Source organism: Hydra vulgaris, chromosome 03, assembly GCF_038396675.1.
Source record: "Hydra vulgaris chromosome 03, alternate assembly HydraT2T_AEP".
Lineage (NCBI taxonomy): Eukaryota > Metazoa > Cnidaria > Hydrozoa > Anthoathecata > Hydridae > Hydra > Hydra vulgaris.
Window position 1 is genome coordinate 30,007,501 of NC_088922.1, and position 22,827 is coordinate 30,030,327.

Here is a 22,827-nt window from a genome sequence, read left to right on the forward strand (position 1 = left end):
CGATACTGTAGCTCTTGCTGTGGATTGTGAATATAATCCAGAACATCAGAATATATGCTTTCTCTCTTTTTTATCTCAAGAACTAATGCATTCTTCATTTCTGTACTTAATGGATAATACTTTGCTTTAATAATTCATCTAAAATAAATTTTAATGTGACATTAATTGTTATTAAATTAGCATTGACACTTTTTCAACTGCCACACTAATTGGTTGCAATGTACCAATAACACCAGGTAATAAATTTATTTTTTCAGAACAAAAGATAAAGCCTTTTTCTAAATTGACCAAGCTTTTTTGGACACAATCATGCAAATTGTAAAATTGCTGGAGCATATCTAAGAAGCTGTTCTAACTGGTTTTAGAATCTAAAACTAATAATATTTCTTTTCCGATGATGTCTTTTACATGTTTTTGTAAAACGGAATCATTTTTAGTGAGAGATATGTTTTCATATGTTTTCAAAAATGTTTTTAATATGAACTTCAGATATATATCATTTGCAACATTTATTCCCATATCAGATTCAGTTTCTTCAGGATACAAATAAGTTTTATCTATGTTTGTAGAACTGTTTTTTGTATAAAACTTTAAGCACGGCTAGTTGAAATGCTGTGTGCTATACATAATTAATGTTGAATCTGTGAAAAGTGTCCAAATTGTTTAATTACTGCAGTTTCATCATTAGTACTGACAACACAGTCCATTAAATCAAGGTTTAACAAGGCCGATTGAGATTTAAATAATAAATTTCTAAACAATTATTGCAGGCATTTTTATTTCATCAGTCTTTAAATTCAAATTAAATTAAATGTCTTTAAATTGTTTTGAAAAAATTTCCACTATGCACCAAACCCCTGAGTCAGTGGTCTAAATTGATCAGTATTCAAACTGCAGATGAAGTATACATTTAATAACTTTAAATTTTAACAGGGTTGAATTAAGCAATCACGAAATGCAAGATTTGTAAAAATATCTGGTCTTCAAAATTTTAGTTTAAAAACCGTGAACTTTGTTTTCATGGGCATAAACTAATTTAAATTTGTTAGCAAAAAAGTTACAAAAAATTTATGACTACAAAGTAAAAGCACTATAGTCACTGTGTTATAAAAGTAATAACACTAGTGTTTTTATAACTTACATTTATAACTTATTGTTTGTTCAAACAATACTTAATCATAATAATATCATAATACTTATCATAAATAAAATAATGATTTGAATAAGTAATCCCAATTTTTAATTGAAATGGTGTCTAGAAAAAATAGAATGCATATTTAAGTAATATCAAAACTTCAGGAACTTTTTGTTCATTTTTAAAAAAATTACCAAAAGTTATTGAAGTTTTATTTAAGCATTTTAATACAAACATACACATAAAATATAAACAAATTTAAATTTTTTTAGCTCCATCACCGCTGATAGTAATTGATCATTGCTAATAGTAGCCTGTCGTCATAATATGGATGCTCTTTTTGTCTCTTAAACATAGTCCATGTTGGTTTAAACTTTGCATGAATACTTTCTCCACATTGTTCAGCAAAATTTTCCTAATCCTTGGTTATGGTGTTCCACATACAGCTGTACGTGACACAGTAGAATGTGAACTTTCTGTGTTATAATACAACCTCTAGTTCAAAAAGAAATGAACTCTTTAAATTTGTTATTGCTTGTTTAAAACCAGATTGAAACTTGCAAGAAAAACAACAATTTTTTACAATTGGTTTCTTATCACGACAAGAATAAATGGTAGTATCATCAGCAAACAATGCCACCTTAGATGTGAGAATATCTGGAAGATCGTTAATGTAAATTAAAAAGAGTATAGGGCCAAGGATAGAACCTTGAGGAACCCCTGAAGTTACAGAATAAGAAGAAGAGTGTTGTCCATCGAGGACAACTTTTATGCTACGATTGGAAAGGAAGGATTCAATGATCTTAAAGATGTTGCCAGGTACACCATAAGAGGAAAGCTTATGGAGAAGACCAGCATGCCAAACTTTATCAAACGCTTTTGAAATGTCAAGAGCGATGGCCTTAACCTCTCCACCTTCATCTAATGCACGATAAAACCTGTCAGTTATTACTGTTAGCAAACCAGCTGTAGAACGAGAAGATCGAAATCCATATTGATGGTCAGAAAGTAAGTTATTAGATTCAAGATGAGAAATTAAGTGTTTGTTAATTAAAGATTCAAAAACCTTGCTTATGATAGGAAGAAGACTTATGGGACGGTAGTTAGACGAATCAAATCGCTCCCCAGAATTTTTGAAGATAGGGATAATAGATGCGGCTTACCAGCAGGCTGGAAAACAAGACTCTGATAAGCACTTGTTGAATAGTTTTGAGAGTATAGACGACAGCTCTGGAGAACACTTCTGCAAGACAATAACAGGTATGTTGTCTGGGCCACAAGCTGTAGAAGAGTCTAGGCAGGAGATCACTTTAGATACAGATGCTGGAGTGATATAAATGTCAAGCAATGGATTAACCTGTTTGTTGGCAATATCAGGTAGAACGCCATTAGTGGAATCAAGAGATGATATTGATGAAAAGTTTTTAGCAAACAGTTCGGCTTTGTCTTTAGGTGAGGTGACAAAGTCTGAACCATACAAGAGAGGTGGAATTATAGATTTGCCCTTATTATTGATATTATTAAAGATTCTCCAGAAGTCACGAGAGCCTAATTATTGAGATGAGATACGAGATTTCATGACCTGAGAATAGTGGGTTTTGGTGTTAGACAAAACCTTTTTACAGTTGTTTCTAGCAGTAATAAACAGACGTCTGTTTTCTGGAGAATTGTTTAGCTGATAAATATGGAAGTAACGGTTTTGATTGGCAATCGCAGCAGCACAGTGTGAGGAAAACCATGGAGGAGAGTGAGGCTTGACCTGGAATCGTCGAGAGGGAATAAAAGATTCCATGCCAGCCTGAATCCATGAAATTATGTAAGAAGCACATTTGTCAACAGGAAGTTGAAAGATTTCTACCCAAGGGCCATCACGAAGAAAATCACGGAAAGAATCCCAGTCAGCTTTACTGTAGTTGTAAGAGGTTCGATAATAGGGGTATTCAGGTGATGAAGAAAAATGAGATATTAGTTTTAAAGAGATCAAACTGTGATCAGAAGCACCTAAGGGTGAATGTGGAGAAACTGAGCACTGACTAGGATCAGAAACAAGACATAAGTCGAGTAGAGAAGGTAAATGATTAGGGTTGTCAGGAAAGCAAGTTGGAAAGTTGACTATTTGAGTTAGGGATTGAGAAAGGCAAAAGTTGCGGGCTTTAATGCTTGTAGAGTCACTGACACTAGAGCCAAGCCATTCAGAGTGGTGAGCATTAAAGTCACCGACAACAACTATATTAGCTGATGGATAAAGAGAGAGGGCTTGGTCAATATGATCAGAAATAACATCAAAAAGAGCGCAGTCTTGAGATGAAGGAGAGCGATATAGAACAAAGAGAAAGGCAATAGAGTGAAGTGGTGCTAAACGAAAGCACATGAAAGAATAGTCTGTGGATTCAAACCTAGTTTCACGACAAACAGGTGAATTCTTACGAATGTAAATGCCCAGGCCAAGCATGTGACTATTGGAGTCTTTACGAATCAGAGGAAGATAACCATCAACACTAAGATCACAAGATGAGACAGCTGAACTCAAATTAGTCTCACAAAGAGCAAGTAGGTCTGGTGAACTTTGCAAGAGATAAGACTCAACAGAAGAAAAGTTACTTCGAAGACCACGAATATTAGTGAATGATAGGTTTAGAGAACTTGGTGATGATGATGGTTTTTTGTGTTTTATAGTTTTTGGTACTTTATTCATTTTTAAATTAGATTGAAGAACTTGACTCAAAGCATAGATAGTACTCAGAACACCGTTTAATAGCCCAAGCAATTGCCTCATTACTACTAATAAACCCTAAGCCGTAACAAAGGGCTCCAAATGTGGCCTCCGCAATGCACACCAAAAGTACAAACAGGGACACCATCCATGCGCAACATGGCACTGTTAATACTTTGATATTTTTCAGCTGTTGATGGAATCAGCCTCTCTGAGAGCTACCACAGAGTTCAGGAAACCTGACTACCAGCCGGCCTCAGAACCATAAAACTGAGTTTTAGAGCTGTACCCTCATAAGGAGATAATAGAATGAGTTGCCTAGTCATAAAAACAGTGACACAAGCAAACCCATGCATTGAGTCAAGAAGATCCAGCATTCAACATCCTAAACAGGAAACAATGTATTAAAAATACATCTGCGCCAGCCTAATAGATGAAGAAGGGGTGCAAGGCTGGTCAACAGATAGAATCTGTTTACCCCTTAAGTCTTTGCCTAGGAGGCCTTCTACAAGACAGTAGCTGGGTGCATTTAACATCTGCCCAAGATGAGTATTTTTATCGAGACACCATCTCTAGCCTTTACTCAACCAAGAGCCCCAAGGCAGGGGGTGTTTTATATCGGAGTTGGCATCTCCTAGCCTTTGCCTAAAAAGGCGTATCCTACAAGGCAGCAGGACATGAAGCAGATTGTACTGGGTTACATGTTACCAGTAGCAGGATCTCTGCAAGGATATCTGCAACACTGACCTTGGTTTGCTTAGATGCTAAATGAATCCTTCCTTTAGTAATCTACAAAATTTCTAAATGCTCTGGTGTAATTTTTTTCTGATTCATTAGGATCAGAATCATTTGATGTAGAACATGTGACCAAGTTAAACTCAAAATTTTCTAAACATTCAACTTTCTACTTTCAAATCCTTATTCTTGCTTAGGCCAAATTTTATGTGTATGTTTGTATTAAAATGCTTAAATAAAACTTCAATAACTTTTGGTAAACTTTTACAAAATAAACAAAAAGTTCCTAAAGTTTTAATATCGCTTAAATATGCATTCTATTTTTTCTAGACAACATTTCAATTAAAAATTGGGATTACTTATAATGCGGTAGTGGTGTAGTGGTAAGAGCGCTTGCTTTGTAAGTGAGAGGTTCGGAGTTCGACTCCTACCACGTCCCTGGAAGTACCGCGCTCAACTTAGTTTCTATGCGCAGCGGCCTTGTTCGGCCTCGGAAAGGTTCGTGTTTTGGAGTTAAAGAGTTGAGAGAGGGTTGCACCAGGAATAACAACTAAAAAATAAAAAACACAAAAAAATGAGTAGCTTCTTCGACTGTAGTGGCCCCGCTCGGGCCTTGGGGAAGTGAATAATCTAAAAAAAAATAAATAAAGTCTTCAATGGATGATTTCACTGATTTATTTTCTAAAAACCTATTGTACCAATAATTAAGATTGCCAAGAGTTCATTTTGTCCTTGAATCTAATGAGGATATTCCCTCACACCATAAACAAACTCTTTTCTAAGAATACAAAGATAAGCCAAATAACACATTTCCACGATTTAAGTCAAAAGCAACATAAAAACTGACACATTGCTAACTCAACTTTTCTATAATTTGCCTCAATTTATAATTAGATTCAGGAATATCTTCAACAATTTGAAATTATGATCATTGTACACCACTATTCAATAACTCATCTAAATCATCATTATTCTTATGACAATCAAAGATATTGATAATCACTTTAAAAAATGAACCACCCTCATCCAATGAAACTCTTATAAAGGCTGAAGTTGGGTCTTAACCAAGTAATTTTAAAAAGTCTACCACAAAATCTAATGTATTTTGAACATATACAAAATCTCTTAAAATTATGTGGCCTATACTGTCAACTAACTCACACTTCTGTACATTGTAGTAATTAGAAATATAATCTTCTAATTTAAAAAAACAACCTAAAATATTAGGCACTATGGAAAGTTTACTTCCTAAATTTTTGCGTAGAGTAGCAACTATCTCTTTTGTTTTTCTATTTGACAGCTCTAGCACAATCTGTAATTGCTTAATTATTTCAAGGAAAAGTTGATGGATAGAACTTCGTTTTGCTTTAATTCCTGGGTAGCCAGTTGTAACTTAGAGAGGATTTCGTCCTGCAGATAAACAAAAAGTAGATCCATCAATTAAATTTTCTGCAGCCATTTTACTTTTTATGATTCCAGAAGCAACCTAAATATAATTTGTACTAAGGTAAATTAATTGTCTCATCTTGAAGAGTGACATTAACACTGGAAGAACTCTTCAAAAGAGTTTTTCACTTATCCTGGTTAAGGGAACTTTCATAAGTAAATGAAAGAAAGTAAGAATATTAAAAATTAGGACTTAAAAATCATTAAATATACCTTGGCTACTTTAGCTCCCCATTCACCAGGAGGCCAATCTCCCTTTTTAAGTCTATAAAGATTTCTTCTGCACCCAAGACAAACAACTGATGGATTTATCTTTCCAGGATATTCATTGTTCATCAAATATCCTGGAAAGATAAACAGCTGAATTCGTTCCTATAAGTTTTTATTCATATTTTTTTAATGATTTAGATCTTTTGCTATACTTTTCCCAGCAACAACAATAAGTAGAATTTATATTTACATAAAGAAATTCTAATAGTAATAAGATTAAATAATTAAACACTCCGCAATTTAAAAACTGTTAACTACCAAACTGAACTACTTTTTCATCTAAAATATATTAGTTTAGCTAAAATAGGGGGTAAATTAGGAAATTTTTTATCCAATAACTGCATTAAAATAAGTCGAATTAAAAAACATAACTTTAAAATTATTTTTTTAATAAAGTTTTCTTTATATAATCATTAAAAATGTATAAATTTGGATGCAATAAATGAAGAAATAAATGTTATGAAATAAATTTTAAAACGTCCTTTATGAAAATCTTTTTGTTTCTAGTGGTAAAAAAAAAAAATTCATTCATTTTTTTAAATTCGGCAAAAAATTAAACAATTTTATTACATTTTAGATTATAGTTATATCTAAAAATGTAAGATAGCAACGCATATTTATTTTAAAAATAATTTTTTTTGAAACAGTATGGATAATACTATTACATAGTAAGGATTTGGTTTGAGTGCAATGATATAAAATCTGTGGTTTACAGTGGAAACTGCTTCACAATATCTCTGTTTAGTGTGTTCTATATAGACCTCTGATCCAATGCCGGTTCACTTGTAACTCACATTACATAAATGTATGTTTGTGTTTTGTTCGAACCTCTGGCACAGTGTTCATCCACTTATAATTTAATATGTTTAAATGTATGTTTGTGTTTATTCACCTGTATAATCCTGTATGTTTATGTGATTATTAGTTAGGATAGATTTTTTTTATAAAAATCTTATCTTTGGCAATCTATAACTTTGGTTTAAAATGAAATTTTTTTTTTTATACAGAATTTAAGACTTTTGTTAAGTCTCTTTTTGAACTTCTATAGGATTTTCTCAATAGGTTTGGTTCAGATTGTTTTATATAAAATTAAAAAACGCCTTAAACTTTGACATGATTATAGATCAAAAGAGCTAGAACTTTTACAAAGTGTTTAAATCCATAAATTTCCTAAAAAACATGTTTGTTTTTTTCACTTAAAATTATAGACATAATAAATAAAAGTAAAAAAAAAAATTATATGCTGGTAGTAGCTTATTTTTGAAATAGGGATTTGCGTACGCACTTAACAGTTTAAAATCTAAAATAATTTTTAATCAAGCCCTGAGATATAACAAACTTATATCTAACAACAATATCCTGATAAGAGAGCTCAAGACCTTATCACAAATTGCAATGGTTCATGGAATCTCATAGAAGTCATAAACACTTCTATTAAAAAAGCTTTAGACTATATTCAACAAGAACTTTTATATGCGAAAAGAAAAGAAGAAAAAGAAAGATTCCTACCTGTTATAACACCTTATAGCGATAAAAGGAAAATACCTTAAAAGAAGGAAAATAAAGAACATAATTAGTAAACATTGGCACTTGATAAGAAATGACAAGGATCTAAAAACAATATGGCCATCAGTACCAACAGTTATTTTTACCAACACAAAATCAATAATAGACACTTATTTTGACAGCACATAAAAACTTGTCATTTTAAAATAGTCAGTTTTTTAATTGTATATATATATATATATATATATATATATATATATATATATATTTCCGATATTAAATACTGCTAACAATCAAACTATCATTAGTATTGGGTATTTGGACATTTTTTTATAAGGACATTTTAGTTGTCTGACAATTCTAAATTGTTCATTGTGTTAATAAGGTTAACGACATTTTTATTGTTTGCAGTAAACTTTGCTAGCTACTTATTGCTTGGTTGTTATTAAAAATGGTTTGCTTATATTAGTTTAACGGTTTCACCTCATTTTAATATATTAAACATATTGTTTAGTTTTTTTGCGCATTATGTGGTTTTTTTGTGTGTGATGTTTTTGGTTGTAGTGGCTTTGTTGGTTTTTCTTTGATTGTTATTGTCGCTGTTGCTATATTTTATTTTAACTGTTTTTCTATTTAATAAATTTTTATAATTTCTATTTGATTTTAAGATTAAGTCTCAGGTTGTTCATTATGTTATACTTTTGATTGGTTAGCAAAACTCGATCTATGTATCTATGACAGTGTAAAGTGTTCATAAATTTTGTATTAGGTTTTGTTGTTTTTTCAATTTTAGGTTTCTATTGGCTTGAGGGTTTCTCTCCAAAAAGTACCAGCAACTAGCTATGGTTTTAATAAAGTTTCATTTCATAATGTTATTTACCGTTGCAGTGTAGTGTAGTATTTTGAGTTTTTTATATTAGAACTTATCATTATAGTGTTTATTATTTTCTATTTATTTATTTCAACAAATTTTTGACCAGTGATATGGTGTGTGCTTATTTTAATTTTCTATTTTTGTGTAATAATTTTTAATTTTTATTTTTGCGTTATAATATTTAATATTTTGATTTAATTATTTTTCATTTTGTTATGGTATTTGATATTGAATTCACATTTCTTACTTTTCATATTATTTCATTAAAAATACTAGTGCTTTACAAAATTGGGTGTATTTAGGGTTTTAGCAGTTCGTAGTGAAATCTTTTTTTACTGCAGTATGGAGTAGGTGTGAATCGCGGGGTAAAGCATAAATGGCGATGATGTTTACCTGATGGGATATGTATATTTGTTTTGCATATATGTATATTTGTTTTAAATGTATATTTGTATATGTATATTTGTTTTAAAGTAAGTTAAACTTTTGTATTTAATGAAGATTTATGGTTACTTATGTGTCCTATTTTGTTTTAGGTATACTTTGATCATAAATTTACTTTTGACTATAATTTGTGTATAAGAGCTCTTTCTTCTCAAAATAAATCTGTGTTTATTCTGAACATTTGTTGGTTTTTCCTTGTATTTATTACTTATCCTCTTTTATATAAAAAAATATTGCATAAATGGTACTAAAAGATAATTTAAATAATTCATTTTCATTTAACTAATTCATAACATAAAAGTCTCTTCACCCTAGATTAAAATATGTGCCAATTAGAAACTTTAGTTTTTGTTTTAAAAAAAGGGAAAAGTGTTTTTGTTTAAAAGAATTCTTTACACAAATATATTTAAAGCTTTTTTTATGTAATATATTTATGAACATATATTTTGTTTACGAATATCTTATTGGTAATTAAAATCTCTCTATAAATTGTTTATAATCAATTAAAAATATTACATTAAATACTCAAAAAAATTAAATTTATTAAAAAAAAAAAAAGATTAAGTTATGAAAAAGATTGTTTTAAGAAATTAATTATAAGGAAATATAATTTTTTTCAAAGACCGAGTTTAGGTTTAATCAGTAATTTACTTTATATTAGTTTAAATGATTTTTAATGCGGTAAATTAAATTTAATTACAATGCAGTACTTTAAAATACGCTAATGATGCAATTTAACTTTTGAAGGTGTAAGTATCATAGATGTGTTAAACTTGCATTTATTAGCGTTATGAGTTTTTTGTTATGCAATAAAATCTCATAACAAGGCCTGAAAAATATACATAAATACATATATATTTATATATATATATATATATATATATATATATATATATATATATATATATATATATATATATACATATATATATATAATGTAATATTTTTAATTGATTATAAACAATTTATAGAGATTTTAATTACCAATAAGATATTCGTAAACAAAATATATGTTCATAAATATATTACATAAAAAAAGCTTTACACAATATTGAATTAATAAGAAACAAAAATCTTTAATTATATTTGTGTAAAGAATTCTTTTAAACAAAAACACTTTTCCCTTTTTTTAAAACAAAAACTAAAGTTTCTAACTGGCACATATTTTAATCTAGGATGAAGAGACTTTTATGTTATGAATTAGTTAAATGAAAATGAATTATTTAAATTATCTTCTAGTACCATTTATGCAATATTTTTTTATATAAAAGAGGATAAGTAATAAATACAAGTAAAAACCAATGTATATACATACATACATATATACATATATATATATATATATATATATATATATATATATATATATATATATATATTTATATATATATATATATATGTATATACACACACACATATATATAAATATATATATATATATATATATATATATATATATATATATATATATACATATATATATATATATACATATATATAAATATATATATATATATAGTTTTATAAATTGTTGGCTTTGGGAGTACGCTAAGGTACTCCCAAAAGCCAACAATTTATAAAACTATATATAAGTCACTTTTAATTACTTTTGACTTTTTTCCAACATTAGCGTGTTGTCAGAAAGTTAAAACCATTAATTTAATTACAAATTAATCATTTTTTAAAAAAATTGCAAAAACGCAAATGTAATTGGCCTGAATGTTTTTAGAACATTCTAAATGTTTTTAATAATATAAACAATGTTTTTATTTTTATTCTTTTTACTGTAAATCACGCACGGAGTGTTGCTACATCAACTATCTTATAGCCTGACTTGCAACGGAGTGCTGCTACATCAACAGAGAGTTTGGGGCAGGCAGTCTATCAAGTAATAAAAAAAAAATTCTAGTCTTGCATTTTAATTTTTACTTTTTGTCAACAAAATACGAAAAAACTTTCTGACAACCAGTTAGGAGTTATATATATATATATATATATATATATATATATATATATATATATATATATATATATATATATATATATATATATATATATACATATATATATATATATATACATATATATATATATATATATATATATATATATATATATATATATATATATATATATATACATTTTTTATAAAGTACATATTTGTATAAGTTCCTAAAGTTTTTAATAATATTTGAATATCCACTTTACTTTTTCAAGATGCTTTTCTACTTCAATTAAAATTTGGAATTACTGATGTTGTATGAACAAAGAATTAATTATAAAAATTATAAGTGTGTTATAAAAGTAATAACACTATTATAGTGTTATTACTATACTGCAGTTATTAATGCAGTTAGTGACTAGAGTGTTATTACTTTTGGAGTTGTAAGTTTATTGGTTTGTTTTGTTTTTTATAATTTCTTTGCTATTAAATTTAATTCATTCTATGAACAGTGTACACGATTTTGCATAAACTAAAATTTGGTTGACCACATGTTTTTCCAGATAATGCATTTCGCGATCGCTTAATTCAACCCTTGATATATATATATATATATATATATATATATATATATATATATATATATATATATATATATATATATATATATATATATATTAGGGTTATGACTTTTTAACTTTTGGTAAAACAATTATTTTCTGTGTTGATAGATGAACATTTGCTCAAAAGTAATAAAATGGGTTTTATTCTGATTAATTTTCAAAAAAGGTAACCCACAATGCAAAATTTTTAAAATGGTATAAAAGTGGTATTTGCAGGCAGTAGCATTATGATTTTCTGAAGCCTAGAATTTTCTTGAACCTTATGGAACATTCTAAATTTTTGTTTCTAAAATTTTGTTTGTTCTGGATGATTTTAGAAGTTTCTGAAACTTTTTAGAATTTTCTGGAGTCTTCTAAAAGTTTATGGAAATTAGCAAGATTTAGACTATATAAGCTGCCTGATTGAGCAATACTAATAATTATATATATATATACATGTATTCGCCAGATGGCAGTCAAATAATATAGAAGTACAATAGCATTAGTATTTATTATTATTACCTTGATATATTATTGTCAGAAATATATTCAAGTATTATCTTCAAACATAATGCCCTTCAAGAAAAGTACTTCCGCTGAAAGAAACATGACGATCTGGATGAAGAATCTTGTACAATTTTATGAATCATAGGAAAAGAAGAACTGTTCCACTAAAAGAATATTCACTAGAAAATAACAGAAGGGTATCTCACTCAAAATCCAAATTGTTGGTTGTTATCTGTTTCTGGGAGAATCTTGGGAGAGACAAGAACGCATAAAGCAAATTAAGAAAGAACTAATAAGTTTAAGGCAAAAGAAATTAATTTACTAATTCAAGTTGTGCTGGTTCAAAAACTATCCATCCATCCAAAAGAAGAAAAATGTCCTTGAAACCTACTTTAACAACAGTATTTGCAACAACAACAACGCCAACTTCTGAATTTGTGTCTAGGTCAGATATCAAGAGTCTAAAGGTTCAGAAAAACAGTTCACAAGTACTAGCAAGAACTACAGCAAACCCAAACTGCAACCAAATTAGTAACAACCTTAAAGTTATCAATCAGCTAAGCAGCAACCATTTGTGGTTATCTCAAGATGGGATCAACATTCAGACATCTTCACAGTCTAGTAATTTTAGATCAACAACTAAAGAAGCTGTTAAACTTAAAGAAGAAACCAAGAAAACATGACATTTAAAAAGCTGGTCACTGCACTTTGATGTTAAACATATTAGTTACCAAATAAAGTGTTAGTGTTAAAGAATAAACAAAAAGAAGTTAAGTTACAAGCGTTAGACCTACCAGACCAAAAAAAGGTACTGTTTTTAAAGGTATAACAGCTATTCTCAATGAATACATTTTATGGAAGAGTATAAAAATGATTGTAGCGTTTAAAAACACCAGTGAAAAAGTTTTGGTTTTAGGAACCACTAAGACTGGAAATTTCCAGAACAAATCAGTATGCAGAATGAGCAATCAAGTGTCTTCAAGATCTTTTTGACATCTGTAAAAAGAAAGAGAACCTCCAGCTCAGATTTATTTAGTCTAATAAAGCATAAGAACTGTATATTACTCTTTATTTAAGCTGAATACTACAAAATACTTTTTCAATATATACAGTAGCTTTCAATATTTTTAGAATTGTTATTTAAGTTTGTAATTTTATATTTATTTGTAATTTAAAGTGTTATGATGTAATAAACTGTTAAAGGCATAAAAACTACATAATAACCCCCCGACTAAAAAAATTTGAATTACATAATAACGACCATAAAATTGTTTGAAATTTTATCCATACGTATATATTGTAAATTCAATTTTTTAGTTTATGAGTGACCCTTTTCCACAAGAAATTCGAACTAATATTTTTTTTATTACTTTTGTACAAATACTCATCGGTTTATGATCCAGGAACATGGGGTCACAAAAGTCATAACCTATATATATATATATATATATATATATATATATATATATATATATATATATATATATATATATATATATATATATATATATATATATATATATATATATATATATATATAAATGCAGGCCTCAGCGGGAAGGAATCAGTGCGAGAGCAGCGAAAAGCTCTCCTAAAACAAACATGGCGAGCTATGCAAGCTGCTACTCTAAACAGCTTCTTAGGAGAGCTTTGGGTTTTTGCGAGAGCTATCTGTTTATTCATTTAAAAAAATTGCCTATTAATTACAAAATTTTGGTTTTATTTTTGTTACAAGCCCAGGACATGACAAGTTGTTTTTAATGAATGTTGATGTTCATATCTCTATTTAACGATGAACATCTAATTTTTAGAGATATATGTCATAAAAGGAAGTTTTATTTTCGAATTATTTTTATTGTAGTTATAAAGTAATTAGATGTATCAATAATGCTATAATTAATTTTATTTCTTCAAAATAATTTTTTACACATTTGCAAAGTGCGTGCAAATTAATGATAATATGCAATGACCTAACGATTGTAAATTGTTATCCATTGATACTAAATAATGAATTTTTCTCAATTTAGTTTGCTAAATTTATTTATAAATAAAAAAAAGGTACAAATTTGAAGAAATTGAAATAAAAGGAGTTAAAAAAGTTGTTCGACATTACTTTTTTTAAACTTTTAAAAATAATATCATATTAAGTGTTTAATAATAAGTTAATAAAAATATCATATTGACGCACAATAAAATAAAATAAAAAACATAAAAAAATATAATAAACATATTAATTCTATATATTCTATTAGATTTTTTTTTATTTCAGCAAAACTTGAATATTCTTTTCAAACATTTTAAAAGTGTTTTTAAAATTCAAATAAAAATTACTTTACTTAAAGAAAAATAAGAAAATTAAAAAAAAAGAAAGTACGCTATAGAAAAAAGCAATTGTAAAGTTTAAGCATGGTTTCTTTTAAAGTAATTGCAAATGCATTCATTTTAAGTAAAACTTTGCATGCTTTTGTTAACACATGCAAAAACCATATTAAAACATAATTACTATCTTTGATAGCGTACTTAGTTATTTTACTTAATAGTAATGCTGTTGAAAGAAATAATCATGTTTTAGCATGGTTTCTTTTTAAGTCTTTAAAATGTGTTTTAAATTTTAATAATTGACTAATTGTTTTTTTATCATAAATATGTGGTTTTTATAATAAATAAAAAACTATCAGTCGTATAATTATTTGACAAAAAAATTGCTGAAGTAATATGTGTGTTTTAAAAAATTTTAGGCAAACGCCAACGTTTGCATATGCAAAATTATAGAAACGTGACGTTCATTTTTTTGTGTTTTTTTAATAAAAGTTTGCACTTTCGTAGATTTGTTGTGTCAAGCATATGTTTGTTACATTACTATTACAAGAATATATACATAACAAGTGTCATTTATTGCAGCATGAACAAATTCTTTAAAAGAGTGTTGTTTTTACTGCTTATAAAAAAAGTTTTATATTGTCTTATTGTAATAGAATGCAGGTATTTTAAAAATTATTAAAAATAATTATTAAAATGACTGTGTTTTTTATTTTAGTTACTATGATAATTATATTTTTGAAAGAAAAAATTATACTTTTGCAAGAGCCATAAATTGCTCCCAAAAACCATTTTAGGGGAGTGTGGGGAGAGCTAAAGTTCTCGCTTCCTGCCGAGGTCTGTATATATATATATATATATATATATATATATATATATATATATATATATATATATATATATATATATATATATATTTATATATATTTATAAATATGTATATATTTATATATATATATATACATATATATATATATATATATATATATATATATATATATATATATATATATATATATATATATATATTTATATATATTTATAAATATGTATATATTTATATATATATATATACATATATATATATATATATATATATATATATATATATATATATATATATATATATATATATATATATATATATATATATATATATATATATATATATATATATACAAACATACATGTATATATAGAAAATTCCCTCAATAGAAAAAAAAATTAAATTTTTTACCATAATATGTGTAAGAGTTGTGAGAAGTGCATGGAATAATTTAAACTTTCCCGCTTTATTGAAAAATTCTATGTCATCATCCATTAAATGAAAGCACAACCATTGAAAAGACTTTAACAAAACAATTAGATCAACCCTAAAAAAATGTTAAAAAGCTAAAATATAAAAAAGTTTATTCAACACGAAGATCTCTTTCTCTCTTCGCAGATCTCTAACTCTCTACAGGGTGGAATCTCCAGTTTTTTACAGGTTTCCCAGCGGACAACCAAAATATTGTATTTGTCTTGAGTTTTCTGTTATGATAATCAGTAGTCCGATATTTTTAATTTTTTTGGTATTTTTTCTCAAGTGAAGATTTTTCTCAAGTGAAGATTTTTTCTCAAGTGAAGATTTCTCAATTGAAGAAAAAAAATAATATGACTCAATACTATAACATGACTATTAGTATAATAACTGTTTAATTAGAAATAAATTATCAATAAAAAAAAAGTTAAATTGAGGTTGGGAAATAGTGTGAAGCAAAAAAGCTAAAAGCCTCAAATGAATAGAAACTTTCTATAAAAAGAATTTTTTTTTTTCTTTTAATAAAACTTTTTTTAAAACTTTTTATAAAAAGAAAGAATTTTATAAAAAGAATAATTTGTAAAAAGTATAATTCTCTAAAAATAATTATTCTCTCTTAACCTTCAATCAAATTTAAATTAAGTTTTTAATGTAATTTATTTATTTTATTATTAAGACTTCTTTTGAAAGAAAAATTCCATGTGCATCATTAATAATATTAATTAATGATGCACATGGATAATAACAACATTATTTTGTTAATTTTGTTCGACAAAGTTTAAACAAAAATTTGTTTTACTAATGAAAAATAAATGGTTCAACGTTATTAATCCTTCATGTCCCTATACAGGTGATTTAAAATGCAACTAATACATCTAAAAAAAATGATATGTTAGCATTTTAAATTAGGAGAAACTGTAATTTAAAAATTCATATTGAATTGAGAAAAAATGGTGATTCAAAATGTAACTGTAAAGTTTACATTTTTTTAAAATAGATTTGCATTATGAATTAAAAAGAGAATGCTTCAAAATGCATTCTAAAAATTTTAAAACATTTTAAACATTTTAAACATCTTAAACATTTTAAAGTCACCCTTTAAAACATTTTAAATAACATGCATGTCTAAATTAATTCAAGTTGACTTTTTTTAACTATGTTTAAAAAAATTATATAATGCACCGCAGTGCATTTCTTTTTAAGAGTAGTGTATAATTTACATACATATCTAAATTCTGTAAAGCTCTAAATTATTTAAAGGTTTGTTTTAAATAATTGCAAAGGATAACATCTTCATATTTTAAAATTTGAAAATTAATAAATACTCTTTTATAAGTTAAAAGTCATAAATTGGGTAGTATTGCGCTTGACTTGTTTCTTCGCGCAGCAGCCTTGTTTGTCAAGGTTAATGTTTGGGAGTTATAGAGTTGAAAGAGGATTGAAACCACAATTAAAGTAGCCTCTTTAACTGTAGTGGCCTTCCTGGCCTTGAGGTGGTGAACTAACACTACAAAAAAAAAAAAAAAACTGCCAGGTTGTCCTGTCAAAAATTTAAGTTGCCCTTTGAGAAAACAAGTTTTTCCACACAAGGCAACCATGAGGTTCCACCCTTGATATATATATATATATATATATATATATATATATATATATATATATATATATATATATATATATATATATATATATATGTACAACTATAAATGCATGTTTAGAAAAGCCTGGTGACATCGTAAAGAAATAGCCTGCTGCCCGGGGGTTCAGTACATACATCAACAATGTTATAGCCTGCTGCTGCAAAGGAGTGCCGCTACATTGAATGAGGGTTTGGCATAAAGCAGCAATTTTTCTTTTATAATTGGTTTTTTCTCTTCTTTTTATGAAAAAGCTGTATGCTGTATGAGCAAAACTAGTAAGCAAATGCTGAATTTTATACTCTATTGTGTATATACATATATATATATATATATATATATATATATATATATATATATATATATATATATATATATATATATATATATATATATATATATATAATTTTTGGCCACGCCTGTATATGTATATACAGGCGTGGCCAAAAATTAAAGACCACTCAAAATTTATTTTTAACCTTAGTATAATTTTATTTTGGAAAAAGGTATCAAAAAAAGAAAAACATTTTTAGAAAGAATTTTTATTGTATTTTATATTTATTATAAAAGAGTTTATAATTTTTTAACAAAATAATGTTAAAAAATTAAAAAACTGACTAGTAAAAAATATAAATGGGAAAAAAAATTGGACAAAATTTTAAGACCACTTTCAAAACTATTTCAAAAAGCAATAAAAAAATAATTTAGAAACGTGTTGTTCCTCCATTTATTTTCAAGCACTCTTGAACTCGTTCTGGCATTGAATTCATTAAAGTTTTGATTACTTCATCAGGCACATTTTTCAAATGATGAGAGATAGAAGATTTCAAATCTTCCGAATTGTAAAGTTGTTCTTTACCAAGCTTGTGATCAAGCCACGACTATAAATTCTCTATTGGATTCAAGTCTGGACTATTGGCAGGCCATGGAAGTACTTGAATTTTATTAGAATTGAACGCTATCAACATGCGCTTTATGACACGGCGCATTATCTTGCTGGAAAATAAATCCATCTTGCAACTGCCATAAATCAATGCTAGGAATAAGCGAGTTTTCCAAAATTTCGATGTACCTTTCTTTGTTGAGTCTACCATCGAATAAATGAAAAACGCCAACTCCACAGGCACTCATACAGGCCCAAATGCCTATTGAACCACTGCCTTGTTTTGTTCGTTTCAAAATGCATGATTCATCGAAGCGTTCGCTTGGAAGTCTATGCAACATTACACAACCTTTTTTGTTGTCTACCTCAACGTTCATTTCATCACTAAAGACCACATGGCTCCACTGATGTGTTGACCAATTTTTATGAAGTTTGCACCACTCTTTCCTGGCAAATTTTTGTTTTTTATTTAAGCTTGTTTTTTTTGCAGCAGCATACCATAAATAATTTAAATTGTGGAGGACCCTTCGCACAGTTCTAGGGCTTGCTTTCAGACCATTTGACAGTGTCCATTTCGTAGGCAAGTTTCTAGATGATGCTTGTCTGTTTTCTTTTATTAATCTCACTAACGAGCGAACATCAGGATCATTTGAAATTTTATTGCGTCCAGTCCTATGACGATCATTAATTGACCGGGTCTCTTTGTGTCGTTGAATTATGTTAATAATGCAAGAGTGAGACCTCCCGAGCTTTTCTGCTATTTGTCTGATGCTATAACCTTCTTCTTTTAATACAAGAGCTGCGTATCTGTCTTTTTCTTCGATCTTTGCACGCATTTTTGCAATATTTTTATATCCTTATTGCAATTCAAAAAATAAATGTTTATTTGATATCGAGACTCAGGTTTCGACATTTGATTTTATAGCCAACGTAATAAGCAATTAAGACAGTTAAAAAAAATAATGGATTATTATTTTTAATAAGTGCAAATTAAAGATTCGAAAGTGGTCGTTAAATTTTGTCCAATTTATTTAAAGAAGATTTATAAGTACTCATCAGTTTTTTAATAAGTTAAACGCTATATAATTAGAATTAGATTAAAAAAATGGTACCACTTTAATCCCTATGTTTTAATTAACAAGATATTAAAAAAAAATTTAATATGTCAATTATAATCTTCTTAATTTTAATTTAAAGATTAAGAAACCAACTAAAAAATGAGTGGTCTTTAATTTTTGGCCACCGCTGTATATACAGGCTTAGACAGGAATGGTGTGCGATCGCACGCTGTAACTGACCACGCTTATAATTTTTTTCTTTATAATTTGACCACGGTGGTTTTGATGTTTTAACAATTTAAATGTCATAAAAAATTTTTTACGTTATGAACAACTTTTAATTGTTGATCTTTTCTAAAGCTTTTATTTTACGCAAAGGCTTTAAATAAAATAGAAAATTATTATAGCTAATGTTTAAAATAAACGCATTTTGTGTAAATTAACAACTAATGTGATATTTTATTTCTTTTTATGTAGGCATGTATTTTTTATTAAATTAAACGTTTGAAACTATTTTTGCATGTCTATTTTTGAAACTATTTTTGCATGTCACACTCAAAACACTTAAACTAGGAAGAATATTGAAAAAAGAAAAATAATTCCTTAAGAAAAAGAAAATATATAAGCACTAAAATAAAACTCAAACTCAAACCAAAAATTACTTTTTGTTACGTTTTTAATTGCGCTTAAAATAAATCATTTTAAAACGTATCTTCTAAAACGTTTTATTAAAGTTACGCAAAATGCTTTTACAAAATACTTTTGATGAATTTTTCAAAAAAAAAGACATGATTGATTATGCTTGGGTTGATGTTAGAGTTTGATGTTAGAGTTTTGAACAGAGGTTATTATATCTTTATGGTGTACTTGAAATTCATAAAACTCACTCATTGTATTTGTTATACAAATATTTGAAAAATATTTGTATAACAAATACAATGAGCGAGTTTTTTATCAATGAGTGAGATAAAAAAAAAAAGTTGTTTTTGTTTTCAAGTTCAACAGTATATTTTATGGAGGGAATTTGCTCATTTAAAGTTATGATATGTGGATAATGTCACTGCTCACTTTGATTAAAAAGAAAAACAAGAAACATTTTTTGTCTTTCTTTCAAATCAAAGTGAGTCTTAAATTCTTTTGTAAATTTTTGGTTCAAATGAGTTATTGTAGGCTATATTAAGGGTTAGCAGAATAATTCTGTTGACTAGCCTTGAACCCCTTCTTCATCTATTAGCTATCTACTTGCTTTTTCTTTGTGAGACTAATTTGAATTTGACTGTTCCAACTTCAGATCTTAGTGTTAATGGGTACTACCTTTTGATTCATAAAGACTCCAATAGTCAAATGCTTGGCTTGGGGGAATACTTACACATCAACTCACCTACTTCAAACTCACCCTATCATCGCGCTACTTACTACTACCTTAAAGCTGACTGGGATTCTTTCTGTGATTTTCTTTGTCCTTGGGTTGATATCTTTTTTCTCTCCACTGATAAGTGTGCCTCCAACGTAAACTCTTGAATCCAGGCAGGAATGGCAGCTTTTATTCCTTCTCGTCTGTTTCAAGTCAAGCCACATTTTACTTTATGGTTTTCACCTTCATCTCCTGCTGTTATATCTAATCATAATCATTTTTTTCATCTTTTTCAAAAAAACAACTCTTTTGATAAGAAAAGCCTTTTATTATTGTAAAAAACCAATGTAAAAAGATGCTAAAGACTAAATCTTGCATCTTTTTTTAGAAGTTAGGCTCTAGAGACTTTTGGAAAATCTTCAACTGCGCTATTAACATATGTAGGTCTAACATCCAATCTCTCATTCATGGGAATCATCTTATCAACTTTACCAAAAATAAGAACTATTAGAACTTTTCTTCTAATTCAACTCTTGAATCTTATGACTATTCTTTTCCTTCCATTCTAATTAAACAAGTTAAGACTCAAAGCCCTTGTAAGGTCTTTGAGTTTTTTAATTAACTAATAATTACTTATTATTGATTTAAAAAATTTGTCACTTTAATCACGATATTAACTAAACTATGCAAGTAAATAAAAAGATAAAAAAGGCAATATTATTTTTAATAGAAAAAAAAACTGTTTAACACTCCCGAAGTCCAAAATTTATTATAAAACGCAAACTTTATAAAATACTGTCAAACCGTTAATGAAAAACTATTGAACAGCAGCATATCGTGTGAAGAAATATATTTCTCCAAGTCGCTTATTTTATGCATAAATATTATTGTTTGTACTTAGATTATATACTTCAAGGTTATTTATTTATAAATTATAAATCATTTTTTTCAGCAATACACAGTTTATCTTGGTAATAATTTATTTTATTACTATGCTATATGTTATTACTTTTGTTTTAGTGCTATGAAATAAAATTTATATTATATGCTTTAAATAAATCATAGGCATTGTTTTTAAAGAAACAAATGTAAAGCATTGGAAAACTGTAACACTTAACAATTGTTTCTTTTAAAGTTCATATGATTATAAGTTCATAATCATATGTACTTTTATTTTGCATTTTTGAATTGATTTTTTTATTATTATTATGCGTTGTTATTTTTTTTTATATCATAAAAAAAAAACAATGAAAGAAGGTTTGCAAAAATTTATAATTATCTTTTGTTAGTTTTTCATAATATAATTATTGGTATGAAAAAGTTGACAAGTGACATCACTAAGAGAAGAGTGAAAAATGGAAAGTGGTGCCACTAAGAAAAGAGAAAAAGCGGCAGTCAGGAAGGAAATCACAAATTACCTTAAAACTAATACATTTTTTGAAACCAGCAGTTCAACCTATAAGTGTTTCGATACCAACAAAAACTACAAATAATTCTGATTGCCATTATTTGAATACTAGAGTAGAGTCAGATAGGTTGATATGTGAGCCTACATCAAATGGCAAAACAATTCCACCTATTTTTATCAGTGATAATCCTTCTGATTGGCCTGATAATATTTCTGACGCACAGAGGTGTGAAATTGTTAAACGTGGTTTCAAAAAGATTGAAATTGATTTTGAATACAATTAGATAGAAAATTTAAAATACGATTTAGAAAGAAGACGATTTTCACTGAATTATTATAACTGCAAGAAATGAACACTTGGGAAGACTTATCAAAAAAACTTAAAGAACATGAAACATGCAGTGCACATTTCAAGTGCTTTGAACACTAGATGACATTACGAAAAGGTTAACTTTTTTTTTTTAATTTATGGTTTTCTCCTCTTAATTTTGATAATGCAGACTTAGCAAATCAAGTTACCATAGATGAGCAACAACAAAAGTTGCTTCATAAAGAGCGGATATTTTGGAGGGATGTGTTAGAAAGGATGCTGGACATTACCTTATTTCTTTCTGCAAGAAATCTTGCATTCCGTGGTTCAGACACAGCCATTAGTTCAAAGAGCAATGGAAACTTTCTTAGGGTGTTTGAATTACTG

The 22,827-nt window shown here is 27.6% G+C and overlaps 1 protein-coding gene across 2 annotated transcripts in view; it reads right to left on the reverse strand.

The window, feature by feature from the left end:
• LOC101235455 (uncharacterized protein KIAA0825 homolog) overlaps positions 1 to 22,827 on the reverse strand; it is a 114,214-nt gene that overhangs the window by 71,036 nt on the left and 20,351 nt on the right. For both annotated transcript variants that reach the window (XM_065792906.1, XM_065792907.1), the window contains exon 8: positions 15,731 to 15,866. In XM_065792906.1, the coding sequence (XP_065648978.1) occupies positions 15,731 to 15,866 (136 nt within the window). The remainder of the gene's footprint in view (positions 1 to 15,730; positions 15,867 to 22,827) is intronic.